Here is a 25806-nt window from a genome sequence, read left to right as displayed (position 1 = left end):
ATGTGAAACACATCTCCATTGTCCATTTCAAAAAATTGAAGAAACAAAGTATCGTAAAAAATTCCAAATAACTATGGTTGCATCGTATATTGAACATATTGAAGAATACCAGAAAACAAGTTTCAATAAATCAACAAATGGGTAACGAGTAAATCAAATCCCATTATATACACATATATGTAATCCACAATAACAATTATCTTCTTCCTCCTCCAATTTTATAAGACATTATTAGAAACCACGATATTTTGGGAATGACAATAGAACTAAAAAATACAAGCAAATAATGCAAATAGAGAGCTTCTATTTCAATTGCAAAAATCTCCATTTCTAACTAACAATACGAGTTCTTCCTTCAAGAAAACTTTCCTTCGGACTGAGAAGAGTCGATCGTAATTCTTAACCTAACTTCAAGAAATGAAAAATCTTATTTCTCCTATTCTAAAGTTTTTTTCTTTTAGATGAGATTACGATTAACACAGGTCAATAGGAGGATGAGGTAAAGCGCACCATAACTTGTGTGTATCCAACTGATCATACCCATTGGTTCAATAATCAATGGTAATAAGCTACCAAAACACAAAATAGAGGTGACTCACAATTAAGTTTGGAAGGGTCATGTCTCATGAATACACTGGTCTTGCCTGACTTAAGGTCAACGAGGATAACAATTTATGACAAATGTTGGCATTATATGATAATAATTCAGCGTCGTCTCATTTACGGTTCGTTTATTTTCAACTAAAGATAACAATGTTGCAAGAATCATGTCAATTAGTAGTCTGATAATAGAGTTAGAATGATTTGAAGTTTTTAGAAATTTAAAGTAGTTTCACCGATTTTTTCTCCTAACAGTCGATAAAACTTAGATTTTTATAAATGAAAATTAGAAACTACATTCTCAAGAATAAAGAAGTAGAAAGGAAAAGAACAGGTAAAACATGAACTGCAACAGTGGATTCTATATACCCTTGAAAGTTTTTCTTACATGGATCAGCAGAAGGGGGAAAAAATATGCATGAATTTCTATATATGATTGGAATAGATCAGAAAAAATAATTATATAAAAAAAAGTGCTGTGTTTTGTTTTAATAATTGAACTTAATTTTTTGTGGGGCTAAATAAGATGTAATGTGTTATTTGTTGATAGACATGATAAAAACTCATGCCACAACATCGACCTGTCTTCTTGTCAATCGTGCATACAGGCCATCCTTGTGAAGAAGCTCCTTGTGACTGCCCATCTGTATGTGAAGCCACACCAAAACTAAGCCATTTCCTTTTTTCAATTCACGAATATTGGTTGTTGTACTTGAAGTAATATATAGCAAATGTAAAAATGCAAAAAATTTAATTTCAAAATAATAATAATGTAAACAAACCTCTACGACTTTACCACCGTCCATTACTATTATCCTATCAGCAGCTTGTATGGTTGAAAGCCTGTAGATTTGGGTGTGGAGTTGAGAGGAAATGCAAGCAAAAATTAGGACACAAAACAGATATTAAAAACATACCTGTGGGCTATAATTATGACAGTTCTCTTTGATGTCATGTCACTTCTCATGGAGCGAAGAACACCCTAAATAAGTTGCAGATATGAATTAGTAGTAGTGAAAAGAAAATGCAGAAGTCACGTACGAATGAATGGTTGCTTTTGCCTAGTTAGTAGTTTACCTTGACATTGTGCTCGCTCTCTGCATCCAGTGCACTGGTAGCTTCATCAAGGATCAAAATGGATGGGTCCCTGAGAACAGCTCGCGCTATGGCAATTCGTTGCTTTTGCCCCCCACTTAGTAAATCATCATCAACTAGTGTTTTGTAACCATTTGGTAGTTCTGAAATAAAATCATGTGCATACGCCTGCTTTGCAGCCCATTCAATGTCCTCCTGCCTTACATTTCTTGTACATCCATATCTGATGTTTGAGCTGATATCCATCCGGAAAAGTTTGGGTTCCTGTTAAGGTTTTCCTGTAAGATAACAGAGAAATCCCAAATGATAAAATTTAATTGATGCTGAAAGTAAATGACAAACCTGTCCCACATATCCAATTCTTTCCCTCCACCACTTGACATCCAACTCTCTCAGGGAAAACCCATCAATTAAAATCTGCAGTTAAAATAGCATAAATACTTATGATTATCTGCACGAGCTGAATTAAAATGCATAAAAATGTAGACAATGGTTGATGATCATCCTTCTTATCCTCTACATTAAGGTCTCGCATTAGGCCCTAGTTGCAAAGTTTTAGCTCATTAAATCAAAGGGGAGTAACTTGAGAATTTTATATTGTAATAAGTAGCAGAGCTCCTTACTCATCCTTTTTTATTTAAACATACATCTCCATATACTTAAATATGTATCGTGATCTGCACTGTATAGAATCTGTATGTAGACCAATATTAAATTATTTTTTTAAACAGAAAATCATACAAATCGCTCATGTATAGGGGACCAGATTCATTTACCGGATATAGCTTCATACATTCTTTTTGAGATTAAAGCATACAGGGGCTGAACAAAACTTACCTCCCCACTAGTTGGCTCATAAAGACGGAGCAAGAGATTCACCAGTGTGCTTTTCCCACTTCCACTAAGACCAACCTAAGAAATTGCGAACAGGTAGTCAGTGCTTATAGTCAGCATAGAAGCACAGTACAATATACAGAGAAAATAAACAATTTCTTACCAATGCAATCACTTCATTAGGTTTCACTGATATGTTTACATGTTGCAGTACAGGAACCTATTCAAACAACAGTTTGTTAGTTCTTTCTCCTCAAGAATTATTAAAGGAAATTCACAATCACACATCAAAGATGGTGTCAGCCAGCCAGTAACACTCAATCATATTCAAACCATGCTATTGCTTGAGAAGGTACAGACTTCATAATATGTGATATCTAAGCCCGCCCCAATACACTACCCTAAAGTGATAACGATATAATAATCATTGCAACAAGAAAAAAAAATGCTTAGGGGAGAAAATAAGGAGCAAAGTCATTACTAATTGCTTCCAATAAAATATTCCAATCGCTTCAATAGAATGTTGATGGACTAGAGGTTCAGAAAGAAACAGCCAAGAGTCAACTCAAGACGTAACAATTGCAATCTACCACCATTCACACTTCATTTTGGTGGTAGAACATATAATAGGACATCAAAAGTAGGTGTTAAATCAGAATAAAGATAGTGTAATTCTATTCTAGTACTAAGGTAGGAAACATTACCGTTGGCCTTGAAGCATATTGAAAAGATACGTTTGCAAAATCAATACGCCCGATCAGCTTTTCCAACCTTACACCTGTAACATATTAACGATCAAATCAAACAAATCCCAGAATATTTTTTTATAAAAGAATACACACACACACACAAAATGCCTCCGTCTTGCCCAAGTAGATGTTCATATATTATGAAAGAAAAGGAAAATAGGTATATCAAAGGAACATGTCAAACAAATTAGATGAAGAGATGAAATATCCAGAAAGCAGAAAAGTAGGCTAACATTCTGGACAAGAGTTGAAGAAAAGAAAAACATAGACAAAAAGAGAAATAAAAGAAAACAATGAAGTTATAAGTTCAAGAAAAAATTATATAACAACAAGAGAATTTGAGCTGAGTTTACAAATTGCTTACCTTCAGATATAAATTGGTCACTTGGTGACAGATCCATCAACTGGAAGACTTTTTCACTTGCACCAACAGATTGCATCAAAGAAGATAGATTATCACCCACCCACCATGTTGAATAAATAAGCCATTCGCTGTATAATATAAACTTTGTAAGTTGCTCTGCCGTAATATGACCAGCTAGAATAGACATGCCTCCTACCAGCACAGCAATAACCTATAAAATTAAGTTTATTCAGATGAAAGATAAGTCAACTGCTATAAATTTCAGATTTTAAATCAATTTTCAGCATGACACATACTGAAGATCCTCTTTTTCTTTCCTTAAATGTGATTCACCAATAATGCTGTTTAGGATTCTGCTCTATCCAAAGAGCGTCCACTCGTTTAGGTTCTGCTACAACTGTATAGATTAGTGAGTTCCCATAATGTTACATTTTGCCTCTAAGACATCACAACTCTTTCATTAGAAATGTTGGCCTTTCTGGGGATCTTAGATTTTCAGAAACCTAAACGAGGGAGGGAGATGTAGCATGTTAGCTCTGATAATGCTGTTAGACTCTGTTAGTTTTTATATTTCAGTCGCTGATATGTGAATTTGGAAGCTGGAGGGGTCTAAATTGTCCTCTCATGAGTGTATATTCACGAAGCTTGTTTCAATTGAAGGTGCTCTTCCGCCATCTTATTAGTTTATTTGAAAATAAAATGTTCCTTCAAAGATTAAATTCTATAGTTGGCTGCTGGGTTTGGTCCAGCTTCACATCAAGGGGTTCTACAAGGTGTAAGCCATTTTTTACTATTTCTCCAACTCTGGTGTTTTCTCTGTACGAAGAATGATGAAACCCATGATAATCTATTTCTACTGTTCCTTTTTGCTACAGCAATTTGGTATCAAATGCTAAAGAAACTTGGTACGAATTACATCTTGGGTTTGGCCTCACTATTGTCAACATTTTTCGGGAAGGTTTGGGGTTTAGTGGCATTAATGGAAGAAAGAACAAGCTCTGGAATGTTGCTGTTTTGACTGTTTGTTAGTCATTATGGCGACAAGGAGCAGTAGAATTATTGAAGGTAAACCCTGGGATATAGAAATACTCTAGGATAGGGTTAAATGCCAAGTCACTCTTTGGATCCTCAAAACAAGTTCTAGTTCAATTTCTGAATTGAGTAGGGATTGGTGTTTTTGGATGAAGCTAAGATGATACCTTTGTCATCATCTATAATCTCATAATATTTTTCTTATTTCTTTTTTTTTTAATTAAAAAAAGTATAAAAGTGCTATCCACTAATTAATAGCACCCAATATCCAATGAATAGTCTATACCTGAGTTGAATGATAAAGAGTGTTGAAGCTCAAGTTCCAAACGCCATACGCAGCACTTTGCCGAAAGCTTATATCAGCCAACCTCCCAAGCCATTTCTCATATCTATATGCATATATAAATAATATATCTGTGAGGAGGACCTTCTAAAATACTTGTAGTATCTTGTTTAAGCTACCTTCTGATACACACTGTCTCATAGAATGTACACCAGTAAAAGCAAATCAACAAAAAGGGGGAACTACTATAGTATTTACTACCTTCCAAGTTCTTCTTTCTCTGTCCCATAAACACGAACAGTTCTCATCAAAGAAATTGTTTCTTGAGCAACCTGTAATAAGCAATGAAAGAAGGGTTTAAAGTCTCAAAGAAGCGTGTAATCTTTGACAATAACCAATTAGCGAACATGCCATACTCATACCTCATTAGCAAAAGCAGTATATTCCTGAGTCAGTTTTGCTGACTTCTTCTGGTATCTACAGGAAAGAGTGTAGTTGATGTCAAAAGACTCAAAAATCTCTACTTTTTGAAGGAAAACAAAATTCACTTAAAAAATAATAGAAAGGTGAAAGCATTAAATAAATTGAGAAAAAATTACAATACAGGAGCTATTTTTTTCCATTCAAAATATCAGTTCAATTTCTCCCTCTGCCTCATTCTCATAAACCTACTTAAATAAACCACAACTCAAAAATATATCTCACCGGCCATAAAGTAACATAACAGCTCCCAAAGTACAACATATCAGCAATGTACATAAACCCAGAGGCCATGACAAGATTAGTAGGTAGATCATCGCACCTGTCCCCTAACAGAGTATAATGGAAATTAACATTTGTATCTCAAACTAAAATACAAACAAAAAAGAACAAAAATTGGAATAAGGATGGAAACCTGAAGAGCATTGCGAAAGATCAAATTGAGATCATATCCAATGACCCGTGATACTTGCTGACAATCTGCTCCAAGCCTACTTGTCAAATCACCGACTGTTTCAGAGTCAAAAAAGGATATATCCTACAATAGAGATACTATCAAATAAATAAGAAAAGATTTAACAATTCTGAACATAAGTAGCTTATAGAGTAGTCACTTGGATATGAAAGAGCTGATTTGAAATATTTTAGAACCTGACGGAGAAGAGCTGAATATAATGTTTCCCTCATTCTCTTAACCTGCAGATGGCATAGAATCTCAAATCATTTAGAAAATGAAAAAGTAACTAATCATATGAACTTTCAAAATAAGTCATGATGTAAGAGAAATATTATAAGCATTATATTTGATCGTTGAAGTAATTTTACATTCATGTTAAATTATAAGAGAAAAATCTACTGTTCACAAACTTAATCAGAACAAAATCATGTGAGAAAGAAACTCACAAGGATCATATTTGCTATGCCAAAAAAGCAACCTCGTAGACCGCTGGGGTTCAAATAAACAGAGCATAGTGTCAGCCAGCAGCTATGTCGGATCATAATTCATCGAGATGGCTAATGGCTCAAATTCCAAATTTACGCAATTGAATAGTGTCACATGCTCAATTACTAAAAAAATAAACTTCATAGCTACTTTCAGTATAGATGTATATATGGAGCACGGTTACAATACAATGTTGTATGCTTTTGTGCACTACTATAGTGAATATTATATTTTTCCACACGTGGAGCCCAGTTTTGTTACAAGAAGGTGATTACTATAGTCAACTGTAAATTTTCAGAAATATCTGAATAATTTTGATGCCAAAAATAGAGTTAAAAATTATATATGCATTCGTGTCGTGACAATAATATTTGCAGTCGCAACAACAATGAAAGTTTGGAACCTATTTAGGAATAGAGTTTCTTGAAAATTTGGCAGGAGGAAAACTGAGATCATATAAAAGCATTCACAATTGTAGCCGTGCCATATAAATATATATATATATATATATAATTCCATCAATGTTCTTTCAATTGTTAACTAGATAGATGAAAGAGAAATTCCTAATTGCATAAAACAATGGTCAACGTAAAAAAACAAGTGAGATTCTGAGTTTCGACCATACAAGATCTTGACCTGCAAATTCCGGCAGTGACACATAACGCAACCAAGAGCTTCACATTCCGTTGGAACACCGGTATTTGGCCGCTCTGTGCGGTGAATATTGATGCCGTCAAGTAATGCGGTATTGAAATCTCCGAAAGCTGACCCAAAGATATTCACACAAAAAAAAAAATCAATAAAGGCAAAACACACCCACAAACTCAAAAGTGTGCTTGAAACTCACCGCTGCCACAATTAGGGTAGAAAAAGCCGCGAATATAATCCACCGGTCTTTCGAGACCAGCTCCCACATCCGAACAAGTGCCCGTGTCACAGTCACCGGTTCAGCCAAAATCCTAATTTCGACATCTTCATCGTCCAACCTCCACCAGCTTCCACCGGGCAAGATTGACCTCACAGACGCCGCCCACCTCCGAAGCCACTCAAGCCGGTCAACCACCGCTGTTTCTCCTGCGCTTCCCTGCACATACTCGTCGGAGCTTTCGACTGAGTAACCGTTGATCGACGCCGACTTAGTAACCAACAAGGGAACGCGTCTTCGATGAGATGAATGAAGAGAGAGAATCACTCGAAGCTTGCTGGCAGCTGAGGTGAAATGGAGATCTTTCTTATGATTATTTCGAGCAAAAGGTCTTCTGCAATGTAGAGAGGAGAGAAAACGAGGTTGTGGATTGTAGAGAACTAACGCCATTGTTGAAAATACGAAGCTTTCTTGTGAGAGAATACGGTCGAAGAAAGCTACGAGCTTGAGATGGTTATGGGTTCGTCCATTGACGAACCGGAGTCTTTCTTCGGCGGAGCGTGAACCTAGTTTTGCTTATCGCTTTGCGAAAGAAAGCTCCAAAAGACAAGGGAAGAAGCAGAATCTGTCTTTGAAATGGGCGCGTGGCAGAACTGGGACGACACGACGCCGCTTCTTATAATTACGATACTTTTCGAAAGGGATAATAAAACGACATGTCGCTTTTCACTTTAGTTAGTCTTACGCTTACGTGTTTGACTTGTCTACAGAAACGAATACATGTCGTGGCCGCAATAGATAACCAACGGACACTTTAAAAACGCCACGTTGTCCTTTTTCTAAGGGACGATATAAATTTTTTTTTTTCGGTAAAGAGAACAATTTAATAGGGAAATTTCACATTACTAGTAGGGCATACCACGTGCAAGGCAAGAGAAAGAGATAGAAAGAGCTAAAAAATTATCGTGTGGGTAGAAGCCTATTAAAGAGCATTGGAAAAAAATAATTATGGAGCCTAGGTATGCTTGCCCCTTCTATTCCTCTCCCAAGTTTGAGCTTTCGGCCGGATTCGAACTGTGTCTAGTATCCTCTCTAACGTGAGGAGAGAAAAAGAGTAATATCACACAAAACTGAGGAGAACCTTATGCTAATTTTTGCCACTTTTTTGCCATGTTTTTGCAACTTTTAACTTTATGCTAATTTATATTTACTTTATCTTATTTTCATAAAAAGTATAATTTCTATATTAGATTTAGGTATTTAAGTAATATTACACATTTTTGTTTTAGACTATTCTAATTTTTTTTTCGGAATCCATTTGCTAGTGATAAGGTAAAAAATTCACAACACTCTAAATCAAAAAAAGCGTAAAGTTACTTAAATAGACATACGTAATTAAAAAAATTATGCAATTTCATTATATTAAATAAAGTAAATATAAGATTGTACACAGATAAAAATGGGAAGAAAAAATGGATGAGGAGCTACTTTTTTTTTTATCTTCACAGGAGAATAGATGAATAGATGATGATGTGCTGGGCAAAACACTTTCAAAAAAAAAATAGACAAATCCTAAACAAAAACACTCAAACTACCTAAATAATCTTATTTAAATGAAGAAATACATATTTTTTTTATTAAATAGCAAATGTAATATATAAAATAATTAAAGGGTAAAAATAGAAAAAAAGATGAACCAAGAGCGCATGTCAAGAGCTTCAATTTCGCTATATCAAGTGAAGGATAATTTAATTTAAAAATTTAACTCGAATGTTTTACGACAACTTAAGCCATATATATAATAAGATTTTTCTATTCCTTCATAGTAAATATTAATTATAAATTACATTTAAATATACATATATATTAAAGTATATTTAATAATAGGTAAATAATAATAATACGTATATAATACATAAATACATATTATGTATGAATGTTTCCTAGTATATATTTAACTATAAAATATAATTGTGCTCCGCGCAGTCTTTTGTAATTATTAAAACATATATATTTTAAAATATTTTTTGGGAGACTGTGGGGTGGTGATTTATTTTAACCATACTTGTACAACATGTTCTTTATATAGACACGTGAAGACATCTTGACTATAATTTTTTATTTCATGATGGTGTTCACTGTTATTGTATAGCGAACCTCCTGTAGATTTTTGAAAAATTCTGACAAATTTTAAAGTACTGAAAACAAAGTTCAAAAAGCTTGCTGTACATTTACTTTTATTTATTATTATTATACGCTTTGCGTAGTTCTTTTTATAAAAAGTCTAAATTATGTATAAGAAAATTTATATTTTGTGTAAGATTTATTTTGGCCAATTACGTGTTTGAAGTCTTTATTTTTAAAAATTAACTTTTAGATCTCGTGTTTTGTCAAAATAATAAAAATTGTAATTGATAGATTGATTATTTGAACACTCTATTTTTGCTCATTATCCGTTTTGACCCTATATTTTTTAAAATGAACCTTTGGACCATGTATTTATTTAAAATGTTCAAACTTCTTATGAAAATTAAATTATATATTTATATAATTTTTGTTTTCTGTAAGGGTTCACACTATTTTGAACTTTGTATTTTAGTCGATCACCCATTAGAACTTTTATTTTTACAAATTAACTTGTAGACCTCAAGTTTTGTCAAAATATTAAAATAGAAATAGATAAATCTATTATTTGAACACTATATTTTGGCCGATTACTCATTTTGATTGTTTATTTTTAAAAATTAACCTGTGGATCATATATTTATTCAAAATGTTAAAAATTATTTATAAAAAGTAAATTATATAAATATATATAATTTATGTTTTCTATAAGGGTTCACACCATTTTGAACCTTGTATTTTAGTTGTTTACCCATTTTGACCATTAATTTTTTTTAAATTAACTTGTGGACCTTGTGTTTTGTCAAAAATTAAAAAATAGGAACGTAAAGATAGATTATTTGAACCACGTATAATTTGGTTGATTACCCGTTTGAATATTTTATTGTTAAAAGTTAACATTTGGATCATGTATTTTGTCAAAAAGTTAAAATATATTATTATTATTATTATTATTATATGTAGATATTTTTATCTATTATAATTTTTATTAAAATAAAAATGAGAAAAAAGAGAACAGACAAAATAAATAAAAAATTCCTTAATAAATTAATAGCTATAAATTAAAAAAGTAATATAAAAAATGAGAAAAAAATATTGTTTACTTATATTTATAATTTAATTAAATAGTTGTTGTAATGAAATATTTAATTAAATTTAAATTCAAAATATACATCGTTGAAATAAATCAAATTCAAATTAAATTATACATGTTGTTAATACATATTTTTGTAAAACTATTACATTTAAATTAAAAAAAACATAAATAATTTAAATAAACATTTATTATTTTTGTTGTTGTGCATTATTTTATTTTTAGTAATATTATTTTTCATTTATAATGTGTTACTTATTTCTAAAAAGAATAATATAATAAAATCTAATTGTGATAACTGTTTAGTTAAACCATATGTGACCATTCTCATTGATATCTCTTTCATGCTATTATTATTGGATAATTACTGTTACATATGACTATATTAGAATCAATGTATTTATAAGTATGTGTATTAATTTTGTTATTTCTGTTACATTTGTTGAAGGGTTGATGTGCGTATATATGTATGTATATTTTTTTTTGATACAATATAAAATTCTCACAAAATAGTAAAAATAGATTGTAAAAAATATAGGATGCCACCTTCTCATTTATATATAGATATAGATATAAATATTTTATAAAACTATTCACTTTGGAATAAAAAAAACATAATTATAATATAATAAGAAAAATAGATTTATAGATAATCGAAAATTATTACGTAATTTTTAATTAATTTTTTTAGTATTTTTTAATAAATAAGTAGTTAAGATATTTAAACTAAATAAATTTTTAATCAAATTAATATGTATATATATTAATATTTTCAATTGTTAAGATATTTTAGAAAATAGAAAATGAATAAAAAAATTAGATTAAATGAGAAAATAGAAAGAGTGATTTGAAGAGATTTTAGAGTGCCACATAATATCCTTGAAGCTCTCCTTTATATATATATATAGATATAGATATAAATTTTCAATAAATAAGTAGTTAAGATATTTAACTAAATAAATTTTTAATCAAATTAATATGTATATATATTGATATTTTTAATTGTTAAGATATTTTAGAAAATGGAAAATGAATAAAAAAATTAGATTAAATGAGAAAATAGAAAGAGTGATTTGAAGAGATTTTAGAGTGCCACATAATATCCTTGGAGCTCTCCTTTATATATATATATATGTATACATGCCACTGAGAGAGAGAAAAATCACAACAGGCCAAAACAAAAACATGTAAAATTACTTAAATAGATATATGTAATTAGAAAGCATGCATTTTTGTTATAATAATAAAAAGTAAATATGAGAGATGTATATGGATAAAAATGGCTAAAAAGACGGTTGAAGAGCTGGTTAGACAAAAAGTATGCAATTTTGTCTGACAAGAGAACATGTGATGATGTATAAGCAGGTGATGATGTATCTATATCTATATATATATACTGAAATAAGGATGGGTGAAACAATTGCAAAAAAAAAAACCAGGAAAGTCCAAAACAAAAACAGACAAATTACCTAAATAACTTTATGTAAATGAAGAATTACATGGTTTTTTATTATACAGTTAAAGTAATATATAAAATAATTTAGGAATAAAAATAGAAAAAAAGATGGACCAAGAGCTGCTTATGCACTCTTTTACTAATAGTATAGATACACAGAGGTGCTAAATAAAAAAATAAAAAAAATGGTAGGCGCTTTACCCAAAATATTTTTTTCATTTTCCCTTAGCTTCTCACTTCCCTCTTATCTCTTCTTTCTCTCTCTCTCCATTCACTCTTTCTCTCCCTCCTCGTGCCACCACCACACACGGTAGTTACGACACCACCAGCACTAGAATAACTTCCATAATTTGACCATTTTGTAAAAAAAAACACAATATACTTAAAGAAACATACATTTTAATGATTCTTTTATTAGAAATTTATAGATAATTAATTGTTTCTCAAATATAATAATGTTTATTTCATTTAAGACACTAAATACTACATTTCGAACAGATCCAGTTATGATTTATTAATTTTCTTTTGCAATTTTTTTCAAATATGAAAATCTAAAATTTGCAGAAATTCAACAGTGCTTGATGGTGCTCGATATGGCCTTCAAATTATGAATTGGAATGATTTTGCTCGATGGTGGCTAGATGATGCTCGAGGCGATTCATGCAAAAGACATAATATTTCACTCGAGGGTCCGTTTGGTTTTTTATTTTTATTTTGGATACTTTTCAAGATCTACACGTTTGACATATTTATATGCATACCTCATGTTTAAGACATGTTTTGATATTTTAAATTTATCAAATGTGCATATGAGCATGTCAAACGTGTAGATATTGGAAAAATATAAAAAAAAATCACCCTAAATGGATACCTGAATGAAAAATCATATCTCTTGCAAAAATCGCATCGAACAACATCATGAGAAAAATAAGAGGAAAAGGGATCCCAATATATAAAAACTAAAGAGCAAACCTACACATGAAAATACAAAATTAAATTAAGTAGTATTAATGAAAAAAAATTCTTCATAAAATTGATGACATTTTAGTGGTAGTAAAAGTGAAAAAAAATTTGCAAAATGGTAAATTCCCTAACATTTATTGCATTAATTGGAAATTACATCACACCTTCTTGTGGTACAATTAAACATTTTATACATATATAAAAATATAAAAGAAGTATATTTTTTTTGTGAAAAATATATATATAGAGAGCCACTTCGTGCATCACTTTTTTCACTGCGTGCATCGGTGCAGTCAAGTGACTCATTTTGACATTTAAATATATTTTTGTCTAATTTTTTTATGATAGTGTACATTATAATTATTTAAGATATTCTGCAAATTTTCAAGAAATTTAGAATAATTTACAATGTCGAAAACAAAGTTCAAACAACTTGTTGTACTCGTTTATTTTTTTGTATGCGCGTGTAAAATTTAACTGGTTGAATATTGTTTTCATTATTGTCTTAAATGACTATAATGTACATCGTCATACAAAACTTGGGAAAAAAATTATTTAGGTACCAAAATAGTAAAATGATTGTGCACCGTAGTCGCTACATATATAAAGAGTAATTGGTGAAAATTACATTTTTTTTAAGTTATTTTGCACTATTACCTAGTTTTAATAATTTTTTATAAAATGATCTATGTCAAAAACTTCAACCACCTGGTGGAGCTGGAGTGTGAGAGACCATTTTACAAAAAAAATATCAAAACTAAGTCAATATATAAAATAACTTCAAATAGGTGATTTTAACAACGGACTCATGTATAAATACAAAGTAACTAGTTATTATCATATTATAATTTAAAATAATATATCATAAATATCAAACATATGAATTGATTTGATATACGTAATAATATAATAAAAATTCGTAAAGTATTAGTGTAGTTCCATTAATACGACTTGAAAACATCTTAAACTGCACAGCACTACAAATCCATGATAAATAGGGGCGAAAATATAAATAATTGTATCAAACATACAAATAAAAAAAATGGTTTATGCTTTTTTTTACACATGTGTTTTGGCTTATTATCTGTTTGGATCATGTGTTTTAAAAAATTAATTTTTGAACCCTATATTTTCTAAAATAGTTCAAATAGACCTCTAAACCCGACTTTGATCAAAGTTTTTTGAACTAAAATTACAAATAATTCATTAAACTAACAATTCAGAACAAAAATACAGTCATTTTGCCTAAGAACTGTGTTGTAATATTCAATTTTTTGTTCATCAAAATTAAGTTTAGGAGCCTATTTGAACAATTTTACAAAACAAGAGTCCAAAAAATAATTTGTCAAAACATAAGATTCAAACAGATAATGAGGCAAAACACAAGGTCTAAAAAATTATTAACCCAAAAAAAATCATTAAGACTATAATATTATAAAGATATAAATAAGGGATAAAATTTATATATTATATAAAAAAAATCTAGTAAGAGCATAAATATACAAAATTATGTCAAATGGACTAAAATATAAAAAACTACTTTCATTACATATAAAATAAAAAATAAGGGAGGGGTAGATGTTCCCCTTGTTCTTCACTAGTGTTGGTGGAAGAGAAAAACTTAGGGATTTTTACAATAATATACATATAATATAAAATAATTACAAAAATTACCTATAAAATTTTATTTACAAAAATGTCTTGCCACATTATCAAAAAATACCGAATTCTAAAAGTAATATACTTGAATTTGAAATATTCCCAAAATCACATTTTTATCGTTTTTCTGGGTTTTAAAAAGTAACATTTTGGTTACTTAAAATGTTAATAAGTTAACAATTGGTTACTTTTTCATAAAAAAATTATTTTTAGAGCATATTAGTTTATATACATTTTGGTTACCTCCAAAACTTATTTGTTGAAAGTTTTTTATCATAAGATACTTGATTAGTCATTTTTAGGTTATATTATGGTGTGTTATTATTATTAAGACACTTTTACGTTGCCGATTAGTCATTTTTTAGAAACTAATGAGTTATACTAAAGTATAACAAATTACTATATAACTTATTATTAAAAGTTACTTCTAGTATATTATGCACCTTCTTTTTAATGAAAAATTTTAGTTCAATTTTTAGTCGCTAATGTAATTTACATGAGAGTAATAGTATTTTTTTTATTAACCAAACAAAAAAAAACTTTAAAGTTACTTTCTAATTACAATAATAAATACACATTTCAGTATTTATTTGTTTACCCAAAATGGTTACGGATGACGTGGCAGGAATTTTGTACACGAGGGTAACACGTGTCAGCGTCATTAAGAAGGGGTGTTGTTCGTTTGTTGACCAGCTTCTCGATGCTTCATCAAAGCTTAGCTATTAGATACGACCAGGTTGGTCGTATGATTCGGTTTATTTCCTTTAACGATCATAATCTTGTAATAACTACGTTGATTATTTCCTATTTATTACCTTGATACGCGGATATTAAGGATAATTAAGGCCAATTGGCCCATATAACCTCCATTGAGTCTATAAATATACATGAAATAGCTCAAGGAAGTGACTTTTGATCTCTGAATCTTTTTCCTGAGTATTGAGAGAGAAAGCTATAGTGTGATTATCCATCGTTTTATTGTAATTCTCCCAAGGTTTGTGAAACTCAAGAACCCTAGTTCTTTGATCATGGCTTTGAGATTCAATATTAATAATAGCACTAAGGGGACATAGGTCATTACCATTCTTTGGGGCCGAACCACTATAAATCGTTGGTGTTTTCTTCTTTACCATTAGATTAAACTCTTAATTGTTGTCTCATTTTCTGTCGTATATTTGACTCTGTGTCGTTGGCCAAATCGAGGGTCAACATTATGGTGCTTTCATTGAGAGATTGATAAAAAATTGTAAGAAAATCTAATGGTGAAAACATCCAAGAAGACTGGACAGACCGCTGGCGCTGCACCATCCCAACCTCCTCCCCCAAATGTGGCTGAGAATGAACCTCATTTGGAGTTTGAAGAGGAGGAGCTAGAATCCGAAACACTGAGGGCAACACTGGGGGTGTTGCAGGATGAGTTGGCCAATCTGAGGGCCAATCAGGAGAATGCTGCGGAGACAATGGCGATGCAGCAGAGGGAAATTGAACGCTAGCGCCAGGAGTTGAGTGAGCGGCATGCAGACATGGACCGTCGGGAGAGGGATGCCATGGCTGCTCTCGAAGCAGCCATCCAATTGGCTCAGAGTTAGGCTGCGCCAGCCTCTCAGCCAAATCAGCCGCCAAATGCGCCACCTCAAAGAGGTCCCAATCCTAGCCCTCTGCTCTAGCCAGCAAGCCCTCAAAGGCCAAAGTAGCTGCCTATGGCTCAGGATGATGTCCCACCTAGGGATCCTGAACAGTAGCCTCCATCTCAAGTTGGTCGAGGCAATCCCCAGCGCCCGAGCCAGATAAGGGTCGGGCAACCGCCCCGCAGCCCTAGACGCCCAGGTTGATGAAGAGTCGAATCTACCGAGCAAGGGACAACGTCCTTCTGCCAATAGACTGAACATCGAGTTAAGCTCTGCGGTCAGGGGTCCCCCACGGCATAACAATGCACGGGGACCCAACGACCAGCGCATGCCTCCCCTGACACTCGGGAGATGCCAGCCCGAGGAAGAAATAGCATGAACAGTCGATCACGCCGTAGTCAGCCACAGTTTAGAGATGGCCATGACTATAATGAAGCCGATTCCGGCAGAGGAAATGCTAGTCGGAGGAATGAGGAAAGAGGTGGATGCAAAAGCCCTCCACCTAGAGAAAATAGGCCAGCTAGCCATAACGCTGGGGGGCAACCCAGGCAGCAGAACGTCTTTGATCGGATAGGAGTTAGTGAGCAGAGACGTAGGGATGACGATTTAAGGGACGTACTTAACGACGGCCGCGAGAGGCACGACGAGTACGCTCCCCCAGCACCGGTTGCCCCAGCAGTCTCAGAAGTGGTTCAGGCTCAGATTGATGCTCTGATCCAGGCGGTACAACAGCTGGTCGGGGGACGAACATCCCATATTGAGTACAATAGGAGGAGGGGCACTCCCATCGTACAGAGGATTGTTGCGGCTGAAACCCCCAGTAAATTCAAGATTCCAACACTGCCGAACTTTGATAGGTACGGAAACCCAGTATCTCATGTTAATAAGTTTGAGATACAAATGGATATACAGAAAGTGTCGGAAGATGCCCGCTGCCGGATCTTCCCAACGACACTGTCTGACATCGCCCAGAAGTGGTTCTTTAAGTTCCCTCCTACTAGTATAGTATCTTGGGAGATGTTCATAAAATAATTTTACAGACAATTTTACACGGGTCGCGTACACCCCACAGAGGCCAACCAGTTGGTCGAGATACGCCAGAAGGAGGGAGAGCCCTTAAAAGAATATGTTCAACGCTTCATGCGAGCAGCAACTGGAGCCAAGACAGTGGGTGATGAAGGCAAGATGATGGCCCTAACTGCTGGGGTTAGGCGCCATTCACCCCTCTGGAGTAGCCTCAGAAAGAATGGGGTAAGAAGTACCCAGGAGTTTTTGGATCGGCCTGATCGATATATCAAGCTCGAGGACGCGATTGCCAATGAAGGGTGATAAGTACCGAATTTGTCTATTTTTAATTCATTATTCTTCTATTATTATGCACTTGATTATTTATTTATATATGTTTAATTATTTTATTTTGTGTTTTTAGGATTTTCAAGACATTTGGGTGAAAGTGAATGAATTTGGGATGTTTTACAAGCAATGGTTAAGCTCGGAATTACAAGTCTAAAACTTCAAACTTGATTTTGATAACTTTCTAATACTTTTCTGGAAATATACCTAGAAATAAAAGTTTTAGATATTTTTCTTAGCTTTCTATATCTTTTTGAATCGTCCAATTCCGAGTTATATCGAGGAAGTTATGCTTAAAATACTTTCAGTCACTGCAGCAGAAGAAAACCGAAAAACGGGAAAGCTTGCTATGGCCGCGGCCTGGGGGACAGAATATAGTGGCCGCGGCCAGCAATGTCCCAGGCTGCGGCCGGAGCCCGATTTTCTGGAAAATACATTTTTCTAGTGGTTGTGGCCACCAAGAATCACTGGCTGCGGTCGGAAATCGATTTTTTTCTTAAATTTCAATTTTTAAATGTGATTTTTGGGGGGCTATAAAAGGAATTAGGGTTAACTTTTATTATAACTTTTGATTGCGATTTTCAGAGGCTAAAGCAGCAAAGGAGGAGGAAAAAACATCATCATTTATATTCTTCAATCTAGTTTTTCTCTCTTCTCAAAACTCTTTTATTTTCATTAAATATTTATGTTTATGAATATGAATATGATTATGGAGTAGTTTTCTTTGTAGTTAAGGGTTATTTCAAAACCCTAGACATGATATCTTGAATGCATTGATGAATTTTATTTCTTTTATTCCCTTATATTAAATTGCTTCTATTTTTCTATTTGAATGTCATGGATCTTGTAAAATCTTGTTTAGATGGCCACTAATTAAGGTTTTGCATTGTTCTACTATCATCTTAGGATTTCTATTCACCTAATAGTTTATGATTCTAAGTAAAGTGATAAATTGCAATTAAGGTATTGTGGCGGGTATTTTAATTGTGATGAGAAATAGAACCTAGGTTAAATGAATTGCATGCTTAATGAATTTGTTGCCTAGATTAACCTGTTTCCACAAAGTGTAATGCTTTTACTAGGTTAAATAGATTGCATGCTTAATGAGTTTATTGCTGAGTAAAAAGGGTTAATTAAGAGCGCTTAGCTTTAATTACTTATATTAGGGAAACTGAGATAATTGACTGCTTAAGTGTTATCTGCGGGGTTAATAGTTTAATTGGGAATAGGGAATATTATTCATCATTGTTGATAGATTGATTGTTGAAGGTGGAGAGTAATTCTTGACTATTTCTTTAATATCGTTATTGTTGCGATATTTTTACTGTGCAAGTATACGCAATCGAATAAACAAGTAATAGTAGTGGAAATATAGTATCATTCCGTCAGGGAATTGATCCAATAATTACCAATAGCAAACTTTTATTTCTATTTGACTAATGAAAATTTAAGGACAATTAACAATGAATAATAAACTAGAAAAGCAAAATTTAATTAACGAAAATTAATATAAACGAAGTATTAGAGCATTCTAATTTCATCAACCTTCAATTCTATTCAAACAATAATACTACTAATATGTTTCTTTGATCTATGATTATAGCAGGTTTACTATTGACAATTCTATTCTTTCTCAAGATATAAAATATTCAGTTTACCTACGAATTCTCTACATGTCTGTGATAAATTCTACACATAAACCGCATTAAGAACAAAAACCTAATTGGTACACAAACCAATTTGATACTTTCGTTCTAAATTGAAATCTGTGTCTATTGCCTAAATCTATTCCAATTCGCACTTTTCAGATATTGAATTAAAACCAATAATCATGCAAAAGATGGCCAATCAATTACAAGCATTAAACATAAGAACAATAGATAAACATAAATTCAAAGAATCATAGAAATTGCATTAAAGATGAATAGAATATCCAATGGCTACATTAAAATACTCTAAATAATAATTTAGTTAATAATATTAAACCTCATTACAAAATCTAAAATTCAAAAGCATAAAGAAAATAATTAAAAATTGAATCTTCTCTATTTCTTTTCTCCTGCCGTCAAAACGCTTCCTTCTCTATTTCTTCCCATCTTCTTTTTATTCTTTTTCAAAAAAAAACAAAACCTAATAATTTTCATAAAAATTTCCAAAAATACCCTTGTGCCGATATATCACCTACAATACTGCGATATATCGCCTGTCGAATGAACTCGATAAAAACGCAAAATGTAATGTCGTTTTTGTTTTAGCCAAAAATTGAAAATGCTCATGCTGCGATATATCGCCCACAGGCAATATATCGCTTGTACTAAATTCCCAAATATTCACCAATTTTGACTACTCAAACAGATATTTATCAGCATTCTCGTACTAATCAGAATTTTTTTCAACACACTGCACAAGTTCACCAAACAGATTAAATACAAACTTTCTCTTGAAAAAAACAACCAAATCAAACTGGAAAAGTTATAAATAAGCGTATATTTTGTACGCTTATCACACCCCCAAACTTGACTGGTTGCTTGTCCTCAAGCAAACAAAAGAAAGAACAAAGAAACAATCAAAAACTAAAAAAAAAACTATTAGATGACTTAACTTCACAGAAAAATTTAAACTTAGACTAGGGGCATAACTTTTCTCAAAAATTTCAATTCTTCTTCAATCGTTCAACCAATGCTTCAGATCATGTGACTAGAATTTCAACATATCAATAATTTCTCCAAATACACATTTCATTTAACAAATACCGTACAAAACATAATTTTACAAGTATCAATATTCATTCGTACCACATACCCATCAAAATTCACCATAAGCTTGCTCAATTAACTTGTCTCCACTAATATAAAATCTGTATCAAGTAGATCAAAAGGACTTTGATAGGCTCATAACATTAGGCTTAGGTAAAGGTAGATAAATAGTCATTTAGGCTCAGAATTACCATAAGCATATAAACCTCAAAACCAGCCAAATTTCTCTTCACCACTCCAAAAATCACCATTTTATACAATTAGAGAGAGAGATTACACACTTTCATCATTTTCTTATTTTCTTTTTGTATCATTTTTTTTCTTCTAGACTTATCACTTCCTTTTTTTTTTTCAAGTCACACTCCCCCAAACTTTATATTTTCCATATATATATATTTCTTTTTTTTTTAGGAGTGTGACAAAGTGAATTTTTTTTTATAATCTCAAAATTTTCTCTCTCTCTTCTTTTTATACAATCATACTTCATTCAAATCATACCAATATTTCACCATTTTCCATTCTTCTTTCCCACAAATTATATGCTTATGATAACAAAGGAAAAGGAAAAATAATAAAGTTAGGAAATTTAGGCTCAAATAGTACAATCAAGAACAAAAACCAAAGTTTTAGGCTCAAAAAAGGTAACTAAGGATAAATTTGTATCGATTAGCTGGAAAGGCTCAAACGTTTACCAAAGAAAATTGCCTAAATCATCTCTACTTAATACTTCATTTAGAATTTTGTCTCAACAAATTAACTGAGCAAGTTCTAGCTTATTTCAATATCCACCAAACATACCAATTCCCACAATACTTATAAACTTATATAATGTAAAGCATAAATTAAATAAAACACATATAATACAACAAATGACAATACTCAGATCAATTATCAACAGGTTAAGCACACAATCTACATATCCAAAGCATCAATCTAATAACATCAAAGAATTAGCATAATTCATCATTTGTCAATAATAGTTTCGTATAGTCATCCAACATTAAGAATAGAAATAAATAATCAAAAGAAAAATCAATAGTCCCCCAAACTTAAAATAAACAGTGTCTGCACTGTTGCATGAAATCCAAAGGAACTTAACTAAAAATATATATATATATAAAATAAAAAATAAATAAAAAAAAAACTGACAACAGAACAGTTACTCGTCGTCTTCAGAATCTGGAGGCAGCTGATATGGTTGGCGCAATTATGGAGGACATTGTGGAAAACCATTAAATCCTGTGTATCGCGCAAATGCCCCACAAAAATCAGCCATGTAGTTCGTCATGTGAAACTGACGATCTCTAATATCCGCCTAACCATGCAACAACAGCTGTTGTTGTCTCTTCAAATCTTCAATATCTTGTTGCATGGTGCTATATTGCCGAGAACTAGAGCCTTCAGTAGCTCTAGAAATGGATAGTTTTCTACCCTTTCTCTTCGGCCGAGTAGACTCAGGTTGTTCAACGGTAGGTGGCAATGGCAACAGACTCGGGTCTACAGGCTCGTATCCCAAACCAGTTGGTCTAGGAACACCCCCATAATTTTCATCTTGATGCAACACTGACTGATGACTAATTACGGGAGATTGTTCACAGACTTCATTAATGTTCATGGGTACTCCTTGATCCTTACATAAACTTGTAATTAACGAAGCATGTCCATGACCACCAGATGTGGCCTCTCGCGCAATATATCTAATACTCTCTGCGATAAGCCTCCCAACATTGATGGACTTTCTCGAACAAATACAATATAACAAGTATAGGCGTTCAATAGTTACCTCCATTTGTTGAGTGGAAGGCATAAGAGTACTAATGATGAACTTGTTCCAAAGCCTCCCATACGGACTCAAACATGTAGCCTTGATAGATCGCGGCATGACCATGTCACTCCCCATTTTTTATGTAGAAGCCGGGTTTAGTCATTTCCTTTAAGAGCAAATCATAATCTTTGTCATCGGCTCCTGGGCGATAATCATCATCCCATGGATCATTGAGGCCATATAACCTGTTTATTACTTGAGGAGAATAACAAACCTTTTTACCCCAAACTAAGACTATATGATCATCCCTCTCCTCAAAAGCATTGGCATAAAATTCCCTAACCAAACTGATATTGGCCAAAAGTTTGGGCTCACACAATTGCTGCCAATTTCTATTAATAATCATCTGCGGAAGAATGCCATCCAATTCACTTGGCCGAAAGTGAGACTCCACAATCACTGTTTTATTTTTAACAATCCATTCCTCAAATTTGTTTTGAGCAGTGGGGTTAACAAACGTATGAGGAATAGTGACATTGGCTCGTTGGACAGTGGACATGGTCTTCGCTTTCTTAGGTGCCATGGAGTAGTTCAATCGCAAAAACACAAATAACAGTCGCTGAACACACTAACAACCCCAAATCAACTCAGAAACACCCAAGAATCTCCAAAATATTGCAAAACCACTCACTGAATACTTTTATCGAACACGTAGTGTGCAATCATGAAAAAATGTCCAAAAATACTCAAACAACCCCACAATCTTTCCCAACTATATATAATAATCACCCAATATGACAAAAACAAGAAACACAAACCAATCTCACAATAATTCCCAAAAATCCGTCCAATGCCCAAAAGAAAACCTAAGTTCTTCAAATTTCCTCAATATATCATCAAACACAACAAAACTCAACAATGTACCTTGAAAAGCTTGAATAGGATGAGGAAAATGGTCTTGAATCACAGCAATAATCAGACCTTTGATGCTTGATGGAGATGATGGGATGCTTGAGAGAGTGATTTGCTTGAGAGGAAAAATGGGAGAAAAAAGGAATGTTTGAATGAATGTTTCGGTTCTAGAAGAGTGAGTCGAATGGGGGTTATTGTTGGGGAAAAATAACTGATATGAAGTGATCATGTGCTCCCCACGTGCCCTTTTTTTTTCAAAAAATTTGAACAGCCGATATATCACCTTTATGTGGCGATATATCGCCACATGCTGTATAGCCGAACGTCGTCTCTGTCCACCATGGCGATATTTTGCCTTGACCACCCCTGATATAGCGCAGCCCCATTCACTTATGCCGATATATCGCCATTTGTAGGCGATATATCTCCTGGGCACATGAAAAAAATTCCAAATTGGAAAAAAAATCCCATCCGAATCTGTTGTCCAGGCGATATATCGTCTGGTGTAGGCAATATATCGCCTAAACACAGTTTAAAATTATCTATATTTTTTTAACGTTTTTCACGGTTCTATTACATTAAAAGAAATAAAAATAAAAATATAATGTTAAACGAAAATAAAAAAGAAATGTAAACTAACTACGAATTGTTCATAAATTTTAAAACTGAAAACAATTGAAAAGTAAAAATAATGAGAAGCCTCTCAAATGCGCTATCGTTAACGTCATTTAGCCGGACGCTGCTTTTCTTGACTTTAAGAATCCACCAGTGTAATATTGACCTTCTTCTCAATTTCGCCTCCATAGTAATGCTTCACCCGCTGTCCATTAATTTTAAACGGCGAAGAATCACCTTGTTGAATCTCCAACGCCCCGTATGGAAAGACTTTTGTAACAATGAATGGCCCCGACCATCGAGACTTTAATTTTCCCGAAAATAACTTGAGACGGGAATTAAATAACAGCACCTTATCGCCCACTTGAAAAGTCCGATTTACAATATTATTGTCATGCCATTTCTTTGTCTTCTTTTTGTAGATTCTTGCATTCTCGTAGGAATCATGGCGCAATTCATCTAGCTCATTCAGTTGAGCTAGCCTTAATGCTTTTGTAGCGACCAGATTGAAATTCAACTTTTTTAACGCCCACTGCGCCCTATGCTCCAGTTCAAATGGCAAGTGACAAGCTTTACCATATAGAAGACGGTAGGGAGACGTACCAATTGGCGTTTTAAAAGCTGTCTGATAAACCCATAACGCATCATCGAGCTTATTTGACCAATACTTTCTATTAACTTGCACCGTCTTCTCTAAAATCAACTTAATCTCACGATTTGACACTTTCGCTTGCCCATTTGACTGCGGATGATATCACAATGCCATCTTGTGTTTAATTCCATACTTCTCCATTAAGGAATCAAAAATATTATTGGCAAAATGAGTCCCTTCATCACTTATAATAGCTCGAGGTGTGCCAAAACGAGAGAAAATATTATTTTTCAGAAACTTGACTACCACCTTAGCATCATTAGTTGAAGTAGCTACTGCTTCAACCCACTTACTTACATAATCCACTGCCAACAAAATATACAAATTACCAAACGACGGTGGGTAGGGTCCCATAAAGTCAATACCCCAAACATCAAATAATTCAACCTCCAATATATTAGTGAGAGGCATTTCATGACGTCTTGAGATATTACCTACCCTTTGACAACGATCACAGTGTTTCACATAGTCATAGTTGTCTTTATACAGAGTAGGCCAATAAAATCCACATTCAAGGACCTTTGCAGCAGTCCTTGCTCCGCCAACATGTCCACCAGTAGGTGATGCATGGTAATGAAACAAGATGTCCTTCATTTATCTTTCAGGCACACATCTTCTGATAATCAAATCCAGACATTGTTTGAATAAGAAAGGATCATCCCAGTAGTAGTGCTTCACATCATGATAAAACTTTTTCAATCTCTGCCCTACAATTTCTGGTGGCACGACGTTGGCTGCCAAATAATTCACATAATCGGCAAACCATGGCACCAACTCATCTTCCACTGCAAATAATTGTTCATCTGGGAAACTCTCGTTAATCTCCCCTGCAGCAAGTTCTGACTTATCCCCCAACTCAAGTCTTGATAAGTGATCCGCTACCAAATTCTCAGTACCCTTCTTATCTCGAACCTCCATATCAAACTCTTGTAAAACAAGTACCCAACGAATAAATCTGGGTTTAGCATCTTTCTTAGCCATAAGATGTCTGATTGCTGAGTGATTAGTATACACAATAACTTTGTTCCCCATAAAATAAGGCCTAAATTTATCGAATGCATATACAATGGCAAGAAGCTCTTTCTCAGTGGTGGCATAATTCAATTGAGCACCATTTAGTGTTCTGATGGCATAATAAATAGTCTGAAATACTTTGTCAACACGCTGCCTCAGAACCGCACCCACTGCAAAATCACTTGCATCGCACATTAACTCAAATGGCAGGTCCCAATCCGGTGAAATTACTATAGGTGCTGACACCAATTTCTGCTTTAGTATCCTGAAATCTTCAAGAAACTTCTCATCGAACTCAAATGGCACCCCATTCATCAACAATGCCGAGAGTGGCTTAGAAATCTTGGAGAAGTCCTTTATAAATCTTCTATAGAACCCCGCATGACCAAGGAAACTTCTCACCCCTTTCACTAAAACTAGAGGTGGCAAGTTCTCAATAGTAGCAATCTTAGCCCTATCAACCTCAATACCATTCTTAGACACCTTGTGCCCAAGTACTATGCCTTCATTTACCATGAAATGGCATTTTTCCCAATTCAAGACTAAATTCGCCTATTCACATCTTCTCAGC

The 25806-nt window shown here is 33.3% G+C and overlaps 2 protein-coding genes across 3 annotated transcripts; both read right to left on the bottom strand.

Annotated features, from left to right (window-relative positions):
- Window positions 1–935: 935 nt before the first annotated feature.
- Window positions 936–7898, bottom strand: LOC133822175 (ABC transporter B family member 26, chloroplastic). Of its 2 annotated transcripts, none has more exons than XM_062254419.1 (18): window positions 7228–7898; window positions 7017–7144; window positions 6341–6383; window positions 6089–6133; window positions 5853–5975; window positions 5663–5766; window positions 5380–5434; window positions 5219–5289; window positions 4961–5063; window positions 3643–3853; window positions 3234–3307; window positions 2693–2749; window positions 2533–2607; window positions 2038–2112; window positions 1678–1959; window positions 1518–1582; window positions 1383–1443; window positions 936–1244 (listed from the first exon to the last, which is right to left on the bottom strand). In XM_062254419.1, the coding sequence occupies exons 1-18, from the start codon at window positions 7693–7695 to the stop codon at window positions 1164–1166; spliced, it is 2121 nt and encodes a 706-aa protein (XP_062110403.1). In that variant the 5' UTR covers window positions 7696–7898; the 3' UTR covers window positions 936–1163. The 2 variants fall into 2 exon arrangements, with proteins under 2 accessions (XP_062110403.1, XP_062110404.1); XM_062254420.1 differs by having other exon boundaries at window positions 7006–7144; window positions 7228–7457.
- Window positions 7899–23708: 15810 nt separating this feature from the next.
- LOC133823672 (uncharacterized) lies at window positions 23709–24815 on the bottom strand. Its single transcript, XM_062256523.1, has 2 exons — window positions 24660–24815; window positions 23709–24311 (listed from the first exon to the last, which is right to left on the bottom strand). The coding sequence occupies exons 1-2, from the start codon at window positions 24813–24815 to the stop codon at window positions 23709–23711; spliced, it is 759 nt and encodes a 252-aa protein (XP_062112507.1).
- Between the last annotated feature and the right edge of the window lie 991 nt (window positions 24816–25806).

Source organism: Humulus lupulus, chromosome 3 (genome assembly GCF_963169125.1).
Source record: "Humulus lupulus chromosome 3, drHumLupu1.1, whole genome shotgun sequence".
In the NCBI taxonomy this organism is placed as follows: domain Eukaryota; kingdom Viridiplantae; phylum Streptophyta; class Magnoliopsida; order Rosales; family Cannabaceae; genus Humulus; species Humulus lupulus.
Note: the sequence above shows the minus strand (reverse complement) of the source record. Positions and strands in the feature narration are given on the sequence as shown.